The sequence below is a fragment of the Ursus arctos genome, unplaced genomic scaffold, assembly GCF_023065955.2.
Source record: "Ursus arctos isolate Adak ecotype North America unplaced genomic scaffold, UrsArc2.0 scaffold_22, whole genome shotgun sequence".
Lineage (NCBI taxonomy): Eukaryota > Metazoa > Chordata > Mammalia > Carnivora > Ursidae > Ursus > Ursus arctos.
In genome coordinates this window covers 662,363-686,616 of record NW_026622897.1, presented here as the reverse complement: position 1 = coordinate 686,616, position 24,254 = coordinate 662,363, and the positions used below count along the sequence as shown (strand labels likewise).

The following is a 24,254-nucleotide window of genomic DNA, read 5'->3' as shown; positions in this document are numbered from 1 at the left end:
GACTCCACCCCACAGAACCTCACCTAAATTTCACAACATCATCCCCTGGACATAAATGCTAAAACTGTCCTTGCCCAGGAGCTCACAGGCTAGCAGAAGAGACCAGTAAGCAAACCCTATGCAAGGCGAGAAGTCATCATAAAGTCAAGCACAGGGACAGTAAGGGAACAGGAGAAAAAATTTAACGCAGGAGGGGGTGTGGTTGGCAACAGGGCAGCTTCCTAAAGAAATAATATTTTATCGTGCATATTATCTTTGTGTGCACGCTCATGGGTCTCTAATGTCTCAAAGCAGTACGATTAAGAGCAATTATATTTATGTAGACCAGGGCTGCCCAATAGAAATGCAATGTCATCTACATAAGTAATTTTAAATTTCTAGCAACCATATTGGGTAAAAAGAAACAAGTGAAATTATTTTTAATACTGATAACAAGCCAACGTATCTGAAATATTATTTCAACATGCAATCAGTATAAGTTATTGAGATGTACTATTCTTCTGTATTAGGTCTTTGACATTTATTCTATATTTAATAGTTACCATACATCTCAATTCAGAGGAAGGTGCATCTCAAGTGCTCGGGAGCGTGGCTGGGGAATACCCTATCAGACCACACAAATCTGTTTTCCACCAGAATTCGCGCTATTTTCAAGTATGAAGACCTCTCAAAATATTTAGAGGATAACCACATTATAGTTTGACAGTTTTTAAAGATTTATTTATTTTAGAGAAAGAGAGCATGGGAGGAGGGACAGAGGGAGAGGAGAGAGAGAGAATGTCCAGCAGGCTCCACGCTGAGTGCAGAGCCCGACACGGGGCTCGATCCCAGGACCCTGAGATCCAGAACTGAGCCGAAATCGAGTCAGATGCTGAAGTGACTGAGTCACCGAGGTGCCCCTATAGTTTGACACTTTTAATATCCACTGGCTGATAAATCACTGAAAAAGTCCTTATGAATACATTTAACAATGCTTTTCCATGTATGGTTCTTTTGTATAAGAGTGTCTACTGTTAAGAAACAAAATTCAACCAAGTAAATCTGAAGATGTAATTGGTTTCATTAAAGGGTCATGAATTGGGCAGCATCCCTTCCAGAACACGGAGGGGAGCTCCGAGGGGCTGTACAAAATGGATGGTTTTACAGGAAGGAGGACGGGGTGAGAAAGTCATTAGCAAAAGGAAAGGATTGTTCCAGTGGGGGGAAGCTGGGGGTCTTATGCTGATGACCTCATCTTCCTTTGGGGGGTGGAGAGGGCCCAGGCGGCTGACTCAGTGGTGCTGGAGGGGAAGTTCCTGACTGACCGGTTAAGACTAGTTCCTGGGGGGCTGAAACTGCATGTTGGTTAGATATCCCGCCCTGTGTGGTTTCCTTTCTAACACTACATTTATTTGGAAAACGGTACAGTAGAGTATGGTGATGTATTGCACCGTATTACAATATGTTATGATGTCATATGCTGAAGCTACCTTGAACTGGATTTTGGCCTGACAAACTCTGTTGATCGCTACTCTGATGTCCTGCTGGCAGAATGACCACTGAAGGTTCCTAAGGTCTCCCAGGTTCTCCTCCTGCCTCTCACTCACCAGCTAGGAGACCTCAGGCCATACACTTAGCCTCTCTTAAGCTCGGTTTTGTGTCTTTACAAAACAAAAGCAGTGGGGCGCCTGGGGGGCTCAGTCTGTTGAGCCACCAACTCTTGGATTAGGCTCAGGTCCTGATCTCTGGGTCTGGAGATCGAGCCCTGCGTCCAGCTCTGTGCTCCGCAGGGAGTCTGCTTGGGGTTCTCTCTCTCTCCCTCTGCCCCTCCCCCTACTCAGGCGCTTGCACTTTCTTGATCAATAAATAAATCTTAAAAAACAAAAACAAGAGCAATATCTACTTAAGAACACTTGTCAAGCGTTCCAAGCAACGGGAGTGTAGTAACTCATTAAACCCTCGGCACGATCCTTGAGATGCTGTTATATCATCGGCGTTCCAACAGATGCACATAGAAGCACAGAGATGCTCAGTGATTAGCCCAAGGTCACTCAAGGTGACTCGGCGGTGATTTGAACCCTTCCTTAAACTGCAGTGCCTCTCAGCTAAGTCGTGTAGATGCCCAGTACACGAAGCTCCGGAAAGGTCCGCTCAGTATCACTATTACTATCAGGATTCTAATCCCTGTGTTGGTGCCTTTAAAAAGGCTCTTTCCGAGTCGAAATGCCTCGCTTCATCATGCAGAACACAGCCCCACAACCCACCCCGCACATGAATCTCTTTTTAATTGGGTTGAGCTTTCCTCTCTAAAAATACCTTTTGATAGCTAAAGGGCTGCAGTACTCAGCCCGTGATTCTGCATCTGAGTTCTGATTACCAACAGCGGCAATTCAGGAAGAAGGAAGCCCTCTCACACCCCACCCCTCCTCACAGGGAGTCGCAGGCTCAGGAAGGGCCTGTTCTCCGTCAGGCTCTGTGCTACCTGCCGGTCCTACGCTGGCAAACACAACACATGGTTCCGGGCGCCTGTGGGGCTCCGTCGGCGAAGCGCCTGCCCTTGCTCTCCTACTATCTCTGTCTCTCTCAAATAAATAAATAAATTCTTTAAAAAAACCCAAAAAACCAAAAACACATGGTTCTTGTTCTCATGGAAATGTTGACAATGGAGTATGACATTAATCTGTAAAAACAAATTGTGTTATACAGTGTCATAAAGAAAAAGAACAAAGAGGCCACTGGGAAGACAGTCTGAGGGACAATGTAGGTGGGGAAAGTCAGAGAACATCTCCCTCAGGAGGGGACATCTAGTGTAAGACCCGAAAAATGGATAGGAATTTTCCAGGTAAAGAGTGAAGGAAAGAACATTCCAGGCAAACACATGAAGCAAAAAAGCTTGCCACACTTAGAAAGTGTGGGATGTCGTAAGGGGAAAGGGGCAGAAAATGAGGCTGCAAACCACATGGGCCATGTGAGAGTCTGATAAGGAGAGGTGTGTTGTGCAATTTGAAAAAATACCTGTTGTTTGCCCGGTACAAAGTGGAAATGAGCTGTGACTCCTCGACTCCAGGAGTGGGCATGGGCACGGTTTTAAAAAGGAGGAAGACCGACTCCTTTCAAGGGTATTAGCGTTGCTTCTAAAAGACTGAATCCCTTCAACGTTCCGTCTGATAGTTTTGCCTGGAATTTACTTAGTAAATAGCCATGCGGTCTACTAGGACACTTAAGACATCAGGAGGTGAAGACGGTTGAAGGACGTTGACGGTGACGAAACAGGGACAGTAGCAACGAGCGTCAAGTTATCTCAGGAAGTGACAAGAGTGACGCGAGTGTCCTGAGCATGACCCAAGAGTGAAATCAAGCTCGGGGCGATGTTCTGAATTACAGCACTTATTACATATTGCATACTGAGGTTTAAACCATCTACCCAACACACGGGACTGAAGACCAGGTTGGATCGGGACAGAGGGGAATGAGGCTGGAGAGAATCGAATGAATTAATGCGGGTGACGCACTCCAGAACGCACACTGACCCGCCATTATTATCTACAGTGATTTGTCTTCCAAAATAGAATTTCAAGTTAACTAACACAGGGGAATAACAAAACCTGCGAGTCCGTGAGTTGGCAATGTTAGCCACGTGTTACCACAATGACCAATGGACAGGAGCTTCACGGTGCAGACGGCCAAATTAAAATATTACGTGTAATGTGCAGTAAGAACCAGATTTAAAAAAAAGAATGTTGCAAAAAGGGAATGTACTTTCTAAATATTCATCCTATAACAATGGTAGGTTACAAGTGACCTAAAGAATAAAGCAACGTTGCAATTAATCTAGCCGAGTGCCCAGGAGGAAACTGCTAGTCTACGGCCAGCCCCCGGAGTCTTTCTACAGAGAGGCAAGGTCAGCTGCACCCCAAAGGAGGAAGTCTCCCTGCGCCAAGAGATGGACCCTCTCGTCCCTGCTGGGTTCCTCACTTTTCTCTGTAGGACTCCAGCGGACGTCTAGAACTGCTTTAGACGATTGGCCTCTGCTTGTCCCCCAACAATATTCCCCATTACAGTGTTACTCCTGGTTTCAAAGCCCCAATAAGTCTACAGGAAACAAAGGACAGAGAATTACGAATCAGGCATGCTGAGTACCAAAAAGTAAGGCAAACAAGGAAATTTTGCTGCCCTGACGGTATAGAACGGGCTGTTGGATTCAGCCCAGGCTGCTAACACGTACACTGAGTCCCAGATTTCACAGCAAAGTGGTGAGAACAAAACGAGGACCTTTTCCTGACGGGTAGGGCAGGCATGAGACTCCCTGAATGAACAAGCCAGGGGTGTTTCCCCCTCCCCGGGATCGACAGTGTGACTGAAGAGGCATCTTCGAGAAAGGGATCGAAAGGTAGTTCAACGCCCGCGGGGTCTGAAGGAGGCTGGAGGCAGCCTGGGAGGGAGTTAACAGATACAGAAATAAGGAGTGTAAGAGCAAGAGTGACTTTGATGGCTTTATTAAAATGTTCATCACGGAATTCTTTACAAAGCACCAAGTGCCCAGAAAGTCATTCAACAAACAGCAAGACCTTCTCCATGCAGGACACGGATGGAGGAAGGCAGACCATCCGCGCTCCGGTTTCTCACTATGACTGCCGGGCCCTCAGAATCCCGAAGCTTCACTCAGGTCTGACTCAGCAGGGCTGATTCTGAGCCAGTTCCGTGCTCGCAGTGCTGTCCCTGCACACAGGGCGTGAGGGTTCAGACGCATATTTATGTATTTACATAAAACAGCTTTGAGTTGCAATAGATAAAACATCTTAAGGAAACCAACTACACAGAAGTCAAAATCACAATACGCTGAACCCATTAATTCAAAAGCGTAGACGTAGTTCGGGACCTTCTTCACGAAAGAAACGTGCGCACTATGCCCTTGACGGCAGCCCTGCAGATGGGACATCGCCGCAGGGACGGGGCGCAGTCTCGGCACACGACCAGGTGCCCACAAGGAATGAAGACGATGGAGACTTCTCTGTCCATGCACACTTTACACGTCCTCTCCTCCTGCAGCCTCCGCAGCTGCTCCTCCAGCGGCAGGTCTAACGAGAGAGGAGAACTCGTAAGGAAGGGCAGCCAAGCCAGGAAAATAAAACCCGTGCTTTCCACTGGTTTACATCGCTAATACTATTTTACCTGAGGCGCTCTCCGGGGGAAGGTACTTTCTGTCCTGTTGCTCTGCGGGAGAGACACAGAAAGTGTTGTTAATAACAACTACCGCTAACACGGAGCCTCAAAACAGGTCTTTTTAAACTAACAGCTTAGACTCCGCCCAAATGCTATAAAATAACCATCATAACGTCAATGCAACAAAAATCTTCGGTCTTTTTGGGCAAAATTTATAAATTAGATCGAATTATTTCCAGTAATCCCGAAGTATTGATAAGAGCCTATTTTCTTTTTTTTAACCGAGCGGCGTGGAACTTGAAGTTCCAGTGAGCTAACATAGGGCGTAACGCTGGTTTCAGGTGGGCAGGACCGCGACTCAACACTTCCGTGCGCCGCTGGTCACATTAATAGCGTATTTCCAATCAACCTAGAAGTGCCCCAGAGGAACCGTGCGGCACTCACCAAAGAAGCGCTTGTATAACACGGGGTCGGTTTCCTGTAGAGAGCTCTTAAACACGGCGACGGCCAGACCCCCCTTGGCCAGCACGGTATCGATCAGCTCCCTCGTGTGCGGACACGCGTGTGTCTTCTGCTGAAGCGCGCGGTGTTCCTGCTCATCAATCACTCTGGCGGCGAGCAGACGATCCAGGATCGGGGCCACGTCGGTCAAATGCCGGAAAAGCACCATTCTGTTCTTCCGGATCAATGATACGTCATCTTTATTAAAAGAAGAAGACAAACACAAACACGGTCCACCTCCGCTCAGACTTCCTTCCACGCGGACACGTAAGTCGAGTCACGACCAGCTGGCTCCGCGGGGCACTGCTAGGTGCGGCGGTCCCCGCGGCCGGTGTCAGGTCAGCACTCTGCGCCACGTGTCCCTGCACTGCACGTCCCCAGCGGCCCCCCGCGGGAGGGCCTAGTACCCCACCAGCACAGAGAGCGAGGCAAGCACACGCTGCAGGACACGCGGCGAGAAAAGGCAGCGGAGGCGGTCTGCGTCAGTCCGCGTCCCTGTGCAGGTCGCACGGCTGCTGCGCCTTCCACCCAGTCCAACTCAGAACCTGACAAAACGAAAACTCCGATTCAATCTAGTCAACTTGGGGAAAGGCGGAATCAAGAGATTCAAAAGACAGAAGGTTGATTTCTTAAATTATCATTCGCCTGTGAAATTTCTTCAAAATTCCAGTTTAAGATAAATTTTAATTATTTTCCCAAGTTAGACAAGATATTGCCATCACCCAAATCTTTTATAGTAAGTGGGGAAAGGCGCTGACAGCGTTTTACAGATTAAACCCTACTTGTCAGTGACGCCTTCCTGTCTACAGGGTCGTCATATTCTCCACCGAGATCCAGATTTCGTATCTATTGATAAAATATTTCATATTTTGAAATTCTGCAATTTTATTTTCTCCTTGGAATATGACATGTGAATCTAAGTTTATTCATTATTACACAATTTTACCATGATCCATAAGGCTCCTTCTATAAAATAACTAATGACGGAAGTTGGGCTGTCTAAAAAAAAACTATTCGGGGGGAGAGGACTGTTAGCTTTTAGAAACACTGACTCGCTCAAGTAATAGGACATAAAACTAGAACCATTTAATAAAAAAGTCAGGGCCAGAGATACCCATTTTGAAGATAACGGGCGCTCTGGGGCCCAGGATGGCGTCTGGCACCAAGTACACGCTCCGTAAGTAGCTGTGGAACGAACGAGAAGCAGGCGTCGGTGATCTAACCAGCAGGAGGAACGGAGACGCCATGGCCGAGGGCTAAGCACTGGGACCTGACGCACTCGGCTAAATCATCTGGGAGAGAAGTGGTGACACCAGAAAATTAACACAGAGTTCACACCTGATGTTGACAGATTCGCTTTTCCATCTAAGATTTCTTTTTCTTTTTTTTAAAGATGTATTTATTTATTGGGGGGGGGCAGGGGCAGAGGGACAAGCAGAGTCCCTGCTGAGCACGGAGCCCGACGCGGGGCTGGATCTCACAACCCTGCCTTCACGAGCTGAGCCACAATCAGTAGTCAGATGCTCAGCCCACTGCGCTGCCCACATGCCCCTAAGATTTATTCTTCTCATTACATTTAACTTCAACTAAAGTAATAAGTTCTCTCAAATTCTTAAGATCTCCCTTTTTTTTTTTTTAAAAGATTTTATTTATTTATGTGACAGAGAGAGACAGCCAGCGAGAGAGGGAACACAAGCAGGGGAAGTGGGAGAGGAAGAAGCAGGCTCCCAGCGGAGAAGCCCGATGTGGGACTCGATCCCAGAAAGCTGGGATCATGCCCTGAGCCAAAGGCAGCCGCTTAACGACTGCGCTACCCAGTCGCCCCTCTCTTTTTTTTTTTTTAAGATTTTATGTATTTGTCAGAGAGAGAGCGAGAGAGCACAAGCAAGGGGAGCGGGCAGTGGGAGAGGGAGAAGCAGGCTCCCCGCTGAGCAGGGAGCCAGATGCAGGACTCGATCCCAGGACCCTGGGATCATGACCTGAGCCGAAGGCACACACTTCCGACGGAGCCCTCCAGGCGCCCCAAGATTTCTAAAATTGTACTGCTAGTGGTTGCGGAAAAAGACTGATGTTGAAGTCACAGACGGTATTCCGGCTCATACGAGGTGAAGGCTTGAATTCACCTTGGAGGCATATTATTCTTGTGCCCTGGAAATAATACCCTAAATTGTCTCTTTATTTACACGCCTGTCAAGAAATTACTTACCAGATGTTCTTGGGAAACTGTAAAGTCATCAGTAACCTAAATGGAAATATTTTCATTCACTCATCAAACTATATTTCTTGAGCACAGAGCACCCGCAGACATGACAGGGAGCAGGGATGCGGCAAGGTCTTTGTGACGATGCCAATTACTGTATACCATCGACTGAGTCATCTCTGCAGACTGTTGATTTTCTTTGAAAGAAATACAAACGTTTCATAGCTAGGGTCTACGAACAACTGTGGGTCTTCTCTCCTTTGAAAGATGATGACCGACAGCTGAGATGGGGAAGACCACTGCAAGGATGGAAGACGAGCCTGGGCTCCGTCGCTGCCGTGCTGCTGGTCTGCAGAACTGCGTAATTCACACTCTGGTGAAGACGGGATCAGACGTGCTTGCCCAGGTTGGCCAGAGGACAAACCCACTCAGGGGCAGGCTTCTTCAAGCCTGGAGTGGACAATCTGCCCATCATCCTGGGCAGAAACAAAAATAAGGGGCAAACTCTTTTCCCTTTCTGGGCTTTGGGTGTCGGGGCGTGAGCTCTCATACGGGACGACACGCTGGGGACGATCCTAGTCATTTATGTAAAATGGCCGGAGCCACACAGAGAAGAAACCGAACAGAACTAGGCAGACAGATTCATGAGGATGGGCGTAGGGGGACCAAGAGGGGCCCAAACGGCTAGAGCTGCCACCTGCCAGCCGTGATGCGACCTCTTCCATTATCCCTAAGTCTCCAGTAAGAGCCTGTGAAGAACTGCCGTCTACTCTCACCGTTGGAAAGACTTACGGGTCTGGTCCACGCCTGGCAAAGAGCAGCAGCACAGGGTGAACATTTCTGTCTGTCTAGGTCAGAGTGGGGACAGCGTTCAGAGTGACCAGATGGGAATGGACGTGCTCAGAGGAGACAGTCTCTGTGAAGGGCCACAGAGCAGAGGCTACACAGTGGCAGACAAGGCGTGGAGGGACGTGGCCACCTTGTCTTGAGAGAACGTGCAACAGTGTCCTCACCCTCCCCTCAAGAACAGAAGGGCGCCCTGAAGGGGAGCTCAGTTCCTGTGTGTCAGGCAGGAAACGTAACCATAATCCGTACATCATGACGTGTCATTAATGCTACAATCATGTCACTGGGCTGAGACTCTCTGTGACGCTAATATTAAAATAACTGTCCCTGGTCCCACCCCGATTTACAGCGAAGGGGAGTGAGCGTGGGATCACAAGCCATGAATGATTATGTACCAAGTCAACCACCCAGAGGAAAGGTACAAATTAAGCACATGCTTTCACTCAACACACACATTTTCAATCAACTAATGAGCAATTCAAATACATTATAACGTAAAAAATTTCCAGAATCCAAATTGAGAACACCGAACATAACACCTGATTGCCCTAACAAGCAGGTTTTCTGTGACTGACGCACGGTGACGTGACACCTGCACGGTGACATCACCCCTGCACAGTGAATCACATTCACATGGTGACATCACACCTGCATGGTGACATCACACCCGCACAGAGACAGACACTGGTCAGTACAGGTACGTACCTGATTCTCTGTTCTCAGCTGCTCTTTCTTTCTCCTCTTCCCTTATTTCGTCTTCCGCATGAAGCAAATCAGACACGATCTCGTTGACGGTTCTGTAGTTGTCCCCGGTGGTCAGGATCTTACTCTGCACCGTCTGCCTCACCAGGCTTCTACTGAAGCCCATCTCCAGGGCGGCCATCACCACGGGGGTGTTCATCATGACGGCGTCTTCCGAAGAACTTTCTCCAGGTCCAAAATGGACAACTACACGAGATAAAGAAATTAACACATGTTGGGAGAGTCTGTGTATCTTTGGAATTGAAAGGTATTACAGTTTCGAACACGTAAAGCCCAGAAAGCGTATCGGGATTGTTTTGTACTAACTTAGTTGAATTTAAAATCACGACGCACAGGTTCAGTCGCTGAAATAAGAACGTGGACTATTGCACTGCGATACAAAATACGCATTATCTGGCACAACCGCGAGTGGAGGAAGGAACAGAATGTTGGCAGTCCCGTCCACCAAGCATTCTTTCCCCCCCAGAACAAATGAGCCTTCTATCGAGTACATGTCACGTATTTTTCAAAGAGGCCACTGTCCTCCCTCACCCCATCCCTGCAGGGCCGCCCACGGCGCCTCCCCTGTCCATTCCTTCTCGGCACCGCCACCAGAGAACCGCCTCATCATCGCAACCCCGACTGTGTCGCCCTCCCTCTGAAATCCCAGCAACAGCTCCACTGTTCTCACAAACGCTCGGCTGTGGCTCCCGAGACAGCACCCAGTCTGGGCTCCGCTCGCCCCTTCAGACTCCCCTTCTGTCCCTTTCTCGTTCACACATGACGTTCGAGCCGGGAAGTCACAAACTGATGGCCCTCGGGTCAAACTCTGCCCGCAGTGCCCGTCGCTCTGACAGCGGCCTGCCTCCTCCGTTTGCCCGTTCGCAAATCCCACTCCGGCCATACACAATTTTGTTCAGTTCTGCAAATGGGCCTGTTCCCTTTTGTCCCTGAAGACTTCCACGCACTGCTCTTTCTGCCTATGATATTCGTTTTCCCCCTTTGTCACCTGGTTAACTCCCACTCTCCTCCTCGATTCTGTGCTGAGGCGAATACTTCCTCTGAAACGCCCTTCTCTTCTTCCAAAGTCAGGGCGCACGGCCCCTCATCGCTCCCACTGCACAGCACCCTTTACTCTTCTGACCATATTCCTTCCTCCTACCCGCATGCCTGCCTGTATCCCCTGGACTGTTCGCTCACCAGAGCAGGAGTTCTGTTTACCCTGTTCTGTATTCTTTCCTCCGAATAGCAGACACACGATAAATATTTATGGAAACACTAGTTAACGGAGTAGAACAGCTTGTTCGAATCCTGGCTCCATCACCTGTTAGGGTGAGCTTCAAAAGACAGATCGTTGAACCTCTCTGAGCCGCAGGGTCCCTGATGAGGAATGCGAATAGTTTCTACCCTCTTCGTTTTATAGAAGACTATGTGAGTGAGGCGATGTCCCAGTGCCCGTGTCCCCGCAGGTCTGAGAACAAGGGTGGGGCTGCGCGCACGCCGGCTATTAAAACTACAGATACTCAGGTCCCGTCCTTAGCTGCCACGGCTCAGTACAGCAGGCTTAAGGTAGAGACCAGAAATCTGGTTCCTTGGGCAATTACGATGCACACTGAAGACTGAGAAATGCCAGCTTGATGCATCTGAGAGCACATCAGCTTTCAATCTCCACCCGACCAACGGTTCCATTTAGATGCAGTAATTATTGTCATTATACGTACTTGGTGACTCAGAATTTTCATCTTCTGTGTTGTCTGAAGTAGATAACAGCTGCAGGAAAAAAAAGTTTATAAATTAAAATATAAGTCTTAGCCTGTCCGTTACAATATAAATGAGTCAAGAAATCTATTCAATTTATTGCAAACTGACTTGCTTACAGGCAAAATGATTTTTTTATCTTGAAAGCAATATTTCATTTACCTAAGTTATTCTCTACACCATGAACTATTCTTCACAGAGTCTATATTCATGAAGGCAAGAAAGGGCTACACCTTCTCAGTGATCTGTGAGACAATCATTGTTTGCATTTCATCCCCAACATCTTAAAATTCCTGGGTCCTCCTTTGGGATAGGTTGGACCCTTTATCAGTTCTACTGATGGTGGCTAAAAAGTGTTTGACCCTCAAACTATTATATACGTTCTTATCTGCCTCTCCAGGAAGATTACTTCCCAGTCGGCGCTGTGACTATCTCCTGCCACTCCCTTCTGGCCTGCCAAGTGTCTACTAAAGAAACCTTTGCCAGACGTATGGGGTTTCCCTTTGATGTAACCGTCTTTTTTCTCCTCGCTTTTAAGATTCTCTCTTTGGCACTACTTTCGCCATTTTAATTACTGTGTATCTTGGTGTGGGCCTCCTTGGGTTGGTTTTCTTGGGGGCTCTCTCTGCCTCCTGGATCTGGATGTCTGTTTCCTTCCCCAGATTCAGGAAGTTTTCAGCTATTAATTCTTCAAATAAATGTTCTGCCCCCTTTTCTCTCTTTTCTTCTTCTGGGATCCATATAATGCGAATATCGTGATGCTTGATGGAGTCGCTGACTTCCCTACGTCTATTCTCACTTTGCATAATTTTTTCCTCTCTCCTGCTCAGCTTGGTAACTTCCCATCACTGTCTTCTGGCTCACTGATTCGTTCCTCTGCTTCTCCCAGCCTGTTGCTCATTTCATCAACAGTGTTTCCCATTTATCTCTGCATAACAAGGCTCACTCATGTCTTTCTCAAGTCCAGTGAGTATCCTTACAAAAACTGCTCTGAATTCTCCATCAGGCATGTCACTTATCTCTGATTCACTTGGGTCTCTGGCTGTGGTTTTGTCCTGTTCTTTTGCTTGGGACGTATTCCTCTGTTTCCTCATCGTGTCTAACTCTGTGTCTGTTTCTCTGTGTTAGGAAGTCAGCTGTGTCTTCTGCTCTTGAAAGTGGTGTCCTTATGAAGAAGAGGTCCCGGAATGCCCCACGGTGCAGCATCCCCCATGCCCCAGAACCTGGCACTTCAGGGCCGTCTCCCATGTGTGCTGTGCGTGCCCCACTGCCGTGGCTGAGCCAACGTGCCTTCATTCCAGCCATTTGCAGAGGCTGTCCTTGCCTGTCGTGAGCAGGGTTTTGCCCCTGTGTTATTTGTGGGCCTGTCTGGGGCCACCTTGGGCTTGAGTTGAGTCAGACCAGGCGTTCTCCACAGAAGCAGTAGCCCCGAACCACAGGGCACTTTCTCTGTGTTGCTCCTGAGAAGCTTTCACTGGTGGGCGGAGCTGCAGGCCGACCAGCTGTCTGCTCTCAGCCCACTGCTAGGGATGTGGTGGGACCGGTGCTGCGCACAGCCAGACTTGCAGCCCCGGTTTGGAGCAGCTCCAGCCAAGACTGCGTCAGATGGAGTGGATCCTCAAAGCACAAGACGCGGTGTTAGCAAGGTTTGTGCCCATCTTCTGGCTGGAGGGGACCCCGGCACCAGGACCGCGGCAGGCCTGGCAGAGGCTAAGCAAGCAAGGTAGAGAGGGTCGGCACCACCCTGGCTCCCACAGGTGGCCGTGTGTCCATGCTGAGGGGCAGAGGTGGGAATCGGAGCCTGCCAGCTACTCTGCTCCTGGAGAGTCCCTCGATGAACTCAGATTGTGACTAACTCTGCCTCCCATTGCCCCAGGTGCTTTTCAACCTGCTCTTTCTTACACAGCGTCTGCACGGGCTGTTTGTTGTGCCAGTCTTTAATGGCAGGGACTCACTTTCCTCTCACCCACCAGCTGTCCCAGAGCCGAGCCTGCTGATGTTTAAAACTCCAGTTTTCAGTCCTGCTGGTTGTGAGAACTCACAGAATTTGGGCCCTCTGGTCTTCAGAGCCAAATGTTCTGGGGATTCGTCTTCCCCGTATGGGCCCCTGGAGTGAGGCTGTGTTTCTCTCCCCCTCAGAGCCCGTGGCTCCCTCCCCCCCACAGATGGCCCATGGTCTACTTAGCTGCCCACAGACTCTCCGCCCTCCTGCCCTCTTTGATGTGGCCTCTCCTCTGTATTTAGTTGTGGAGTCTGCCAGCCTCCAAGTCGTTCTCTGGGTTATTTACACTGATGTGGGTGTTATCTAGTTGTAGCCATGGGACAGACAAAATGAGCTTAGGGTCCTCCTATGCCACCATCTTCCCAGCAATCTCTGTCCAGGAAGATTCGAAGGAGCAATAAAATCCTCTTTCTCAAGTTTTTCAAACAAAAATTTGTATTTTAAATGCTAACATCCCTGCCAATTTTCCCCCAAATAATTTAATTTATTGCAACCTTATTACAGAAATACGTAGAGCCATACCTTAAATATCATTTTTCAGGAGGTCTCTAATTCTGAATCTGTTTTTATCCAAAGAATAGTTTTTAGATCATGTTGGGTATTTTTAAAAATGAAATGTATTTTTAAAGCAACTCTTTTTTTTTACTAAAGTACTACTCTCTGTAATTATCAGAAATTAATTTATCTGTTATTAACCGATGATCTAAAAACACCATCCCTACCTGTTCAAGTAGATGAGGGTAACTGGCTTGAATCTGACGGATGAACTCTTGTCCTTTGATGCGTATCAAGTACTCGCACCTAAATGTAGACAAAATCCAGTTTGAGGGGTTATTTTAACCCCACCATCTGCAGCCTGTTAAATATTTCGAGTGAACATGAGCATATATATAACCCTTGGCACTCATTGCGCATCCTGCAGTACAGGCGAGATGCCGCAAGAGAGACAGACGGCATGTGGTGCTCTCCCCGGCGGGAGCTACAAGGGTCACGAGGCTCCCAGTCTCCGGGGTGCGAGGAAGGCTGGCTCAGCTCGGAGCTCCCGGCTGCTCGCTCAGAAGTTCAAAGATCGCTGCAGACTCTGAACACTGAGAACAGAGCCAAGGAGACGGGTAGAAAGCTCTCTTATAAACGACACTGTTCATACCTAAGGTTTGTAGGTTTAAAAGTTCCCACTCAACAAAGAGGGACGTGAGAAATAACGAGGAAGGTGAACACGTTTTCTAACTAAGTCAGATCCTCACGAGTTCGGCAATTCCTAGATAACGCACATCCCGGTCGAACTCAAGCACAAACGAACCCCACACACCGCCAAAGCAAACTCACCCTCCCTTATATGGAGCCACGAAACTACCGCCGTGGAAGGCTCCCAGCACTGTTCACAAACACCTGGCTAAGGTTCTCTTCATAACCTCCGTAACTTGAAATCTAAATATGTGGGGCGTGTAAAAGTGCTCTCAACAGAGTATTATACTAAAAACTTAGGTAAGGAGCATAAGTCAGGATACCGAATTTAGTAAGCAACATTAGAAACACTACAAGTTTTGACTGTGAAAAGTATAGTCAGAAGCCACCTGATTTCAACACAAAAAGGAGAGTGTAAATAATCAGAAGTGTAAGGATTGACAACAAAACGTTCTGTCGCGATGAGAGCCCATGAGCCGGGCCTCTATTTACCGTAACCACCCTATTTAACACCGCGACTGGCGTGGTGCCTCTGATTCATCTGACCCGGCTCCATTTTTTCTCTCTATCCATAGTACCTACTACCTTCCGACATGCGACGTAACTCACTTCTTAAGTTTTTATTAATTGACTGCCTCTCTCGCTATTAAGTTAACGTATGAGACCAAGGATCTTGCTTTTGTTCAACTGAGTGTTTTAACCACGGGAACAGTGCCTGGCAATAGACAATTAATATTAAATGTTGAATGAATGGAAACATGGCCAAGAAATAAGACTGAACAAAGTCTCAACACAGTCTATATAATATCTAATTCATGTAATATTATATATATTTATCTGTATATGTACATATGCATGAAGAGAGTCTGCAAGGATATTCACTAAAATGGTAATTGGTCCTCTTTATTTTTTTTCAAATGTTAAAATAACTTCATTTTTTAAAATTTAAATTCAATTAATTAACAGATAACGTATTATTAGTTTCAGAGGTAGAGGTCAGTGATTCATTAGTTGTAGTAACACCCAGATGCTCATTACACCACGTGCCCTCCTTAGTGCCCATCCCCCAGTTACCCCATCCCCCCCTCCCATCCAGCAACCCTCAGTCTGTTTCCTATGATTAAGAGTCTCTCATGGTTTGTCTCCCTCTGATTTTGTCTTGTTTTATTATTTTCCCTTCGCTTCCCCTATGATCCTCTGTATTGTTACTTAAATTCCACATGAGTGAGATCATATGATAACTGTCTTTCTCTGATTGATTTATTTTCCTTAGCCTAATACCCTCTAGTTCCGTCCACGTCATTGCAAATGCCAAGATTTTGGTTTTTTATTGCTGAGTAATATTCCATTGTGTATAGAACCACACCCCGTTTATCCATTCATCAACTGGTCCTCTTTAGATAGTGAGATTTCTGGCCACTTACATTTTTTTCTCTGTACTTTTCTACAATGTGTGATTTTGGTTTTATAATGAACATATATTATTTTAAAACAGATATATATTTTTTCGTTATACACAAAAACCCTAAGCGTGTAACCTTTCACCAAAACAGTAGTTATTTTTCCAGGTAATCCATCCTAAATTTATTCACAAGTGCGTTTTTCAAACAAAGAGTAAAACAGCGGCTGCTTCTAAGGTGAACACATATAACCCATCTCCTAACAACCACAAACATTTGCACGGAGAGTTTCAAAACGGTTACCTTGGAAACCACTTGGCGTGCTCCACCCATGGGTCGTCTCCAGACTCCCAACACCGCAGTCCACCGTCACAGCAAAAGCATTTGACATCGTCACTGTGACCTAAAATTAATTTTGGACCAGAACTTATGAGCTCTTACAACGCGCCCATTCCCACCGCGTCGAGTAAGGCTGGGCCCCACTTCCCGGGCACGGAGCGGAGGCGTCTTACCCGCGTAGTAGAAGCCGGCGGTGGCGAGCTGCTCGGGGTGGACCGGGACGCGGGCGGGCCAGCTGCAGAAGGTTCTCAGGCGGGCCGCGTGGGTCTGCATGCTCAGGTTGCACGCGGTGTACCTCAGGGCGTCCTGGAGCTGGCTCTCCACGAATGGGCAGTCCGGGAAGTGTCGCAGGTGCTCCGACAGAGCGCTGTCGTTGGGCTCCCAGTTGCTCAGCTTCCCACCGCAGGCGAAGCAGGCCACTCTGTCCCCAGGTCCCACGTAGTAGAAGCCGGCTCTTGCCAGCTCCGGAGCCCGCGGGGAGGTCAGGGGCCACGTCCGGAAGGTGAGTAACCGGTCTTCCACGGTTCTCACGGCACCCGCACAGGCGCTGGGCCTCCAGGGAGCGAGCTCCTGATTCGCCCTGCAGTTCCCAGGGTCCGACGGGAAGCTGGAGTAAGACCCACTGAAGTAGCCCGTGTTTTGCAAGCTGGGAGGCAGGGGGTGTGTGGAATTTGCTCCTGAGGGAGGCGGCGGCGGCGAGCTGGGTCCCGACACGCTGGCCGAGCTGAGATTCCGAACGAAAGCGCAGCTGGGGTACAGCGTTCTGTGCTTGTCCGCCGGGCGGTCTCCGGGTTTCCAGTTGTCCAGCATCAGGCCACAGCAGAAGCACCTGACCTTGTCCTTCACCCCCGTGTAGTAAAAGCCTGCGCGCGCCAGACTCCTCTCAGAGACCGGAACGCCGGCGGGGAGCGCCGAGAACGTGGCCATGCGGTACAGCTCGCACGAAAGGTCGTACCTCAGCTCAGACACGGGGGTGCAGCTCGGCAGGCTGGACGAGAGCTGGCTCCCCTGTGCTACGTTCATGGTGAGGTGGACGGGGGAAAAGGGACTAGCCTGTCTCTGGGGAGGTAGTTTTGTGCACGCTCCTGACTTCGGTTAGCTCTAATACTAGGTGGGGCACCCACGCCGCACGTCTCTAGCCCTTCTCGCCCTGGGTTTCGGGTCGGCAGGCGGACGGGCCGAGCTCCGCACGGACACGTCGTAAGGGACAAGGCCGTACAGACACCTTTGCAGAATCTCTACACGTAGGGTGTACGCAGGGGGTACCCTGCCCCTCGTAGCGAGACCAAACCCTTGGTGAAAGCGCGGAGCACTCTGGGTCATCAGAGGCCACCCCGTGTCCGGGCCCCGCAGGTCCGGGGCAGCGGCACTCAGCCGGCCTGCAGGTGGGACGTGGGGCGTACGCAGGGAGCCTGTCCACCCGGCGGAAAGTGGCTCTGTACGTGCTCCACCGAAACTAAACTCTAACTAGGTTTGTCTGGCTTTTTTTTAATTGTGAAATTTGGAAGCCAGAAAAAGAGAAACAGCCTAAGACCTACCTCAAAACAAGAATGCACGACCCCATTGCACTGATGCTAGGCTGCATCTTTTAAGTATGTCTGTTATCAGGTATCCTCCAACTAATAACATGTCATATTCTAATCAGCAGCATTGTTATTTCCCAAAAGTATTTAAAGTGACGGTGTGTCTTAAATCAACGACGTCTTAGATGCAGTGAAATACAGCATATCCCAAATCTCGCTCAAATTAAGTAATTTTTCTTCCTATAACAATTTTAATAGGGAAAACAAGATCTAGAATTTTCCTATAAATGATGAGCTTAAGTAGGAACAGAACTGGCAGGTGCACCTTAAGGCCTGTTTCAAAATTTATTAAATAGTAATTACTTCCCATAGTTAGGAGCTTGCTTGCTGAGTCGTAGTGATTCCACTAGAACTATTCTATTTCAAATAAATTCTCAGAGATGACTGTATTTGCTCAGCTGGTCTTTTTGGGCTCAGCTTCGTGCTGAGAGACAATACCAAATCATCTATTCCGATAACGGATTTATTTTTTAAAAGAATCAAAGAGTGCTGAATTTGTAGGCTAAGATGGATAATCAAATCTCACGAATTTGGCTTTGGTCAGAAATAATTTTACCGACAGAATTCCTTGAACCAGAATTTATCGTAACAAAAAATAATAAATTTACTTTGTTACAGTCTACTCCTTTCGACCAGCAGAGACCTCCCTAAAATTCAGAGTCTCAGCAGTGACTAGCTATCAGTACATGTAGGGTCTGCACCCAGGACCGGCTAACCAGCCGCGTGGGGCCCACCGACGCCCGGGCTCCCACCGCAGAGGGCAAGGCCTTATGTCCGAATGGCATGAGAAATGTCATCTCCACACCAGTGATGAGCTCCCTCAAAGCTAAGTCACTGCATCTCACTTTGGTTTGCTTTTCATTGGACAAAAATGTTCCACATTGTTGCAAAACCTTCCTGGTGCTAACCCCGGTCTCTGTATACCTCTTCTCTGTTCATTTCCCAAAATGTCACCACCCAGCTGTCATCCCCACTGTCACCCTTCTCAGAGAGAACAGCACAGCTAAACACACTAAAGTCTGGACTCCTGACATGTCAACGGTCATCTAAGGGCGGGATCGTTTCTTTACCCATCGGGCACGCTCACGTGTCATTCTCGCCCCCGACGTGTGGTATCGTGACACCCTGTTCTTGACGTTGGAGTTCTTGACTCCGACCCATCAGCGGTCTCTCCTGCATATTTCTCTAATTCAGCAGGGGGAGAATAGTCACTCTTTGTTCTAGAGAACTGCACTCATCTTTAGATCCTTCCCAAACACGAGTTCCTCTTCTCCATCCTGCACTGCAGACGGCGGCTCAACAGTACGTTCCAGCGAGAATCACTTCCCCTTCACGTCCCCCAAATTCAAATTCAGGGTTACTGTCACTTTACAGTTACAGCTCCTGTGACTAGATTCGGTCACACGACCTCTGTTTATTAAATTAACATTCTTTGGATACCAGAAACTCCAGTTCACTACTGAATTTGTTTATTCATGCACAAAACTACCTCCCGGAGATTAGACTAAGTCCCTTTTAAGGGTTTTAGGTCTCCATTGTGAGATGTTGTGGTTTATAGAAAAAACTGGAAAAAATTTAGAAGTCGAATAGTTTGCCTCTTTTGTAAAACCTGTTTTAAAAAAAGAACAGTTTTAAAAGTCAGGTAATTCGCAGCTGTAACACAATGCTCTCTTCTCAAACCTTCTCGAGCACAGAGCCCCAGTGGCTCTGGACTGTCCACCGAGCACACGAGGTCCTACAGGATACACGAGGACACACTAGGTGGAGGGACCCGCGGGCTCAGACTGGTGCCGGCAGGGGCATGAGGACGTCCGGCCCGCACTGAATCGGACCTCCGTGCTTGACTCATTTCTGTAACTTTTTATTTTGAAATTAATTTACACAGAGAAGAGTTCCAGGAAAGGCAGAACTCCCACACTGCGCTGGGCTTCCCCAAAGCTACCCCTCGCGGAGCCGTACAGACCCGAGCACAGTCGTAGACGCCAGGGCACGGACACGGACGCAGGGCTGTCGATCCTCGGAGCAGGCCCTGCTCCAACCTCGCCTTTTCCAAGTACGTTTTCTCTTGGATTACAGTTTTTTTTTAATGTTCTAATGAATTACCATCATTTTTTTAAAGTAAGAGATTTCCCACGACATGCTAGACCCCAAGCTCCTTCTGAAACACCAGACGGGCAACAGTGCGGGTCCTGCACAGTGACGGTGAGCGGGCTCTCCCACACACTGACGCCGTCACCCACGCTGTCCGTTGCCATTTGTCACTGAACGGGCACCACGGTTCTTCTGACGGGACAATAATGAAGCAAGTGAAATTGTTCTAACACCTGTGCCTGTCGAAAGCAACAAAAATGCAAGGTGGACAGAGACAAGTCTGGAAAAAGTGAAGATACCATATTTCTTTGTGGGAAAGGAGAATATTCCTGCACATAAAGTATGTTTTTGTTTAAAAGAGACACCCCACTTCTGTTTATTTATGTCACATTTGAGGCCATACACCCCCCACATGGGGCTCACGGCACGCAGACGCCTGGGGAAACGCAGGCAACAGTTTATGGTAAAAGTAGGAAGATACTCCAAGGTGCCCCTTCCGCATCCATTCAAACTCTTTCCCGCTTCCAACCTGGACCTCCAAACGCTGCTGGGGGACACCCGCACCGTCACAGGCTGGGGCCGCCACAAGCTCAGGCCCGGCCACCCCATCACAGCCTCCCTCCCCCACTGCCTCTGCAACTCCGAAGCCTTCAGGATCCTCCCCAAAGTCCTCCCTGCTCCCCTTGGGAGACTGCTTTGCCTTCTGCGTCCCTAAGAGACCGCACTGAGCAGGAATCCTATCACACCCCCAAATCCAAGCCCTTCTCCCTTACAACCCACCTGCTACCAACCCCAGCCTCTCCCTTCCTCCTCCTCCTCTCTCCGGATTCGTCCTTCAAGATAACAGGCATGCTTAAGTCTGTCTCGGTTTCAGAATGAGACAGCGACAAAAATCCTCTTTCAACCCCACGTTCCATTCTAGCACAACAGTTGACTCATCAACAATGTAGGGGTCAAGGGGCGCCCACGCCGTCTCCCCGCAGGTTGAAAATCTGACTACAACCGTGACTCCCAAAAACTTCATAATAAGCTACAGTTGACCGAAAGCCTTACTGGTAACAGTCAATGAACGCGTGTTCTGAATGTTATATGTCTTATGTCCTGTATTTTTACAATGAAGTCAGCAACAGAAAATGTTAAGAAAATCAAAGGAAAACACACTTACAACACCGTCCAGTACTTATCAAAACCATACACGTGTAAGTGGACGCGGGTGGTTCAGACCCTGCTGTTCAAGGGTCAGGTGTGCTGTATCTCACTTTCTCTTCACAGCCAAGCAAACGCAACAGCGTCTAAAGTTCAGGCCTCCACTACAGCTGGATTTGGCCAACATCACTTAAAACCACTGGCAACTTGAATAACACCAAAGCCTTCTTTCCCAAAACCTACAGAAATGTTTGCATCTGATGCTGCGGCCCACTTTCTCCTAGAAACAACCCACGCCAGGGGCGCCTGGGTGGCTGTCAGTTAAGTGTCTGCCTTCAGCTCAGGTCATGATCCCAGGGTCCTGGGATCGAGTCCCATATCGGGCTCCCTGCTCAGCAGGCAGCTAGCTTCTCCCTCTGCCCCTCTCCCCATCCCTGGCTCGCTCGCTCTCTCTCACAAATCAAGAAAATCTTGGAAAAGAAAAGAAGTATTCTCCTCTGTTGGCTTCTTGATACCACACTAGGATTCCTCTCTCGTTTCTAGTGGTTCCCTCTCAGAACGGCTCAAGGCTCTCAGCCTCTTCTCTTCTCTTAGTTCTGTTGGGCAACCTGCTTGATCCCAGGGCTGGTGGGTGTCTCCACCGACTCGGGCGCCTGGCAGATCCACAGCTCTGATGCCGGAGCGTGAGTGTGCCTTTCCCTCCCGCGGCCCCCAGACGCTGAGCTCCTTCAGAGCAGAACCAACTTTCAGCTCTGGACCAGCCCTCCCACAGCCAACATCCCCCTGGTTCCTCACCAAATGGAGACACTAAGCTGAACAAGGGAAGGTCAGCAAACTTGACCGAGCACCCCGTGACCACAACACCCTCATTTGCATGGTATTAAAAACATTAATTTTACGATAATGACTACAATGAGTCTGCTCCCCGATGGCTTAATGTCGGGATTTGAAGTCACACGCCCTGGGTTCTCGTATACCATTCAGGCTCCCCTACCCGAGGGCGCGACCTTGGGCCAGAAAAGCTCCCTGAGCCCAAGCAAGCTCGTTATCCATGGACATGATCATGGTCACCGTTTCTTGAGATCTTGAGACTGAACCTGAGACACGACCTGCCATGTTTGGAGCGCGGCCCTGCGCGCAGCAGTATTAGCAACAGCTGGCGCCAGTAATGGCCGCTAGCACACCCGTTAATGCCATTGTTAGCTCACATGGGCCCGGTGCCCCCAACACCGGGCTAACTAGCTGAACCGCACTGCGGGCCTCCCGTGCTGCCCAGCAGGACAGCGACCAGCAATCTACTCTCCGCGCCAACGCACCCCAACATTCGCTCCTCCGCGGGCTCATGAACGGTGTGATTGGGTTGTTCCTACGAAGTTCTGGGGCAGACTGTCCCCAAGCTCACCGGGCACCCTCCACGGCTCAGGAACACCTCCGGGCCCTGGGGGTCACCCCCGCCACGAGGGCCACCCGCCCCACGGGCTCGCCGCCAACTGGCGCAGGGATGTACACGGACGGGGGTCCCTGAAGCACCCTCTGGCCCCCGGGCCTCGCCGCGGACCCTCACTCCGCACTGCGCGCGCCCCCCGCATCCAGTTACCCACCTGCCGCCCCGAGGCCCAGTGCCCACGCGAGGGGAGGTCCGCGCACGCGCACTCTGGTGCCCCGTTACGCACCTGCTGCCCCGAGGCCCCGCGCGCCCACGCGAGGGGAGGTCCGCGCACGCGCACCCTGGTGCCCCGTTACGCACCTGCTGCCCCGAGGCCCCGCGCGCCAGCGGCTAGAGCCGGCCGTGTCCTCGGGTGGCGGTGGTCGCCCGGCTCTCCGGTGCGGGCGGAAGGCCGACGTGGCTTTTAGCGTCTCCGCCGGCCGGCCCGCCCCCATCCGTGCGGCCCGCTGCGGCGGCCGGTGCTTTCCTCGCAGGACGTGGGGGAACTCCGCGGCAGTAACCACAGGCACTTCCCCTAACCCGCGGCCTGGCAAGCTCCCCGGGGGATTTCCGCGACCCCGGGGGCGCCGCTGTGCGGGCCACGGCCTTTCCGAGGGCGCTGCTGCAGCCACGGGTCTCCGCGCCCGGTCCGGACGCCCCGGAAGCCTGGCAGGCTTCCTGACAGCGCCGACGTGCGTGCCCAGCGAAGGCACGGGTGGAAACGCAGGTTCTCCCTCGCGGGTATTTTTACTGCTGGAAACAGAGATGACCTTATGCGTTTCCGGTATTGAAACTTTTTTTTTTTTTTGCTTGGTTGGTTGTTTTTATAACTAGGGTGGACTCGGCTACAGGAGTAAGTTCCTCCTTTGCTCCTTTTGTCCCACATGGGAGATGCCTAAGTGACGGGGGTCCTCCGGCGGGAAGCTGCAGTCTCTGCACCTGCCAGCTGCACGCAGCGCTCCCTGTCCCGCTGTCCCTGGAAGCCCCCGGCTCTGAGGTCTACCTGCCCGGGGAACGAACGGATCGGGCCAGCTCACCTGTTTGTCCTGTCTTCCAGGAAATCAAAGAGAAAACCCGTAATATTCGTCAGGAATTCTCATCCTGTGGAAACAAAGCGGACGTCCATTCCATTCCTCACAGTCAGCAGGAGGGGGACACCGTCAGGATTACGTGGATTTGGCTGCCCTGAGGACTTAGGGTTCCAGCTGGAACCGTACCAAGATGATTAAGTTTATCTGTCATGGGGCGCCTGGGTGGCACAGCGGTTAAGCGTCTGCCTTCGGCTCAGGGCGTGATCCCGGCGTTATGGGATCGAGCCCCACATCAGGCTCCTATGCTATGAGCCTGCTTCTTCCTCTCCCACTCCCCCTGCTTGTGTTCCCTCTCTCGCTGGCTGTCTCTATCTCTGTCAAATAAATAAATAAATAAAATCTTTAAAAAAAAAAAAAGTTTATCTGTCATGAGGGAATTTCAGTCCACTCCTGGGCCTGCTTAGTTCAGAATTTTATTAGACATTTTTGAAAACCTTTCTGTAGTCCTTAGGGACTTTGGATCATGTACCCACCAAAAGGATTTTGAAAAACTGTTCCTCTGCACATTTTTAACTTCACATTTGCAAAGCAACTGCAAAATGCAGACTGGGTATTTCAGAATGAAACTGATGCAGCATGCTTCTCAACGAATTCACTGGAACGCAAACACAGCCACGTGTTGCCCCCCCATCACCATCAACACCTCCGCTCATCTTTAATTAAACTGCAAATATTCTATCCTTGCCTTTTGTCCTTGAACATTCTGCTTCCCCCACAGAATTTTATTTATTTCATTTTCATTTTCATTCCAACATAGTTAACAGCATTACATTAGTGTCAGTTCCCCCCACAGAATTTTAATA

The 24,254-nt window shown here is 49.5% G+C and overlaps 2 protein-coding genes across 5 annotated transcripts; one reads left to right on the top strand and one right to left on the bottom strand.

Annotated features, from left to right (window-relative positions):
• Window positions 1-4,459: 4,459 nt before the first annotated feature.
• LOC113260144 (baculoviral IAP repeat-containing protein 3-like) lies at window positions 4,460-23,517 on the bottom strand. 4 transcript variants are annotated; one of them, XM_044386707.3, is made up of 9 exons: window positions 23,398-23,517; window positions 16,288-19,306; window positions 16,079-16,178; window positions 13,913-13,991; window positions 11,152-11,200; window positions 9,395-9,637; window positions 5,587-5,841; window positions 5,152-5,193; window positions 4,460-5,057 (listed from the first exon to the last, which is right to left on the bottom strand). In XM_044386707.3, the coding sequence occupies exons 2-9, from the start codon at window positions 17,135-17,137 to the stop codon at window positions 4,864-4,866; spliced, it is 1,812 nt and encodes a 603-aa protein (XP_044242642.1). In that variant the 5' UTR covers window positions 17,138-19,306; window positions 23,398-23,517; the 3' UTR covers window positions 4,460-4,863. The 4 variants fall into 4 exon arrangements, with proteins under 4 accessions (XP_044242642.1, XP_026361689.1, XP_048073296.1 ...); XM_026505904.4 differs by lacking the exon at window positions 23,398-23,517 and adding an exon at window positions 22,682-23,063; XM_048217339.2 differs by lacking the exon at window positions 23,398-23,517 and adding an exon at window positions 22,608-22,829.
• On the top strand, window positions 19,835-23,808 carry LOC113259720 (translation initiation factor IF-2-like). Its single transcript, XM_048217132.2, has 3 exons — window positions 19,835-19,877; window positions 22,695-23,144; window positions 23,418-23,808. The coding sequence occupies exons 1-3, from the start codon at window positions 19,835-19,837 to the stop codon at window positions 23,438-23,440; spliced, it is 516 nt and encodes a 171-aa protein (XP_048073089.1). The 3' UTR covers window positions 23,441-23,808.
• Window positions 23,809-24,254: the final 446 nt, after the last annotated feature.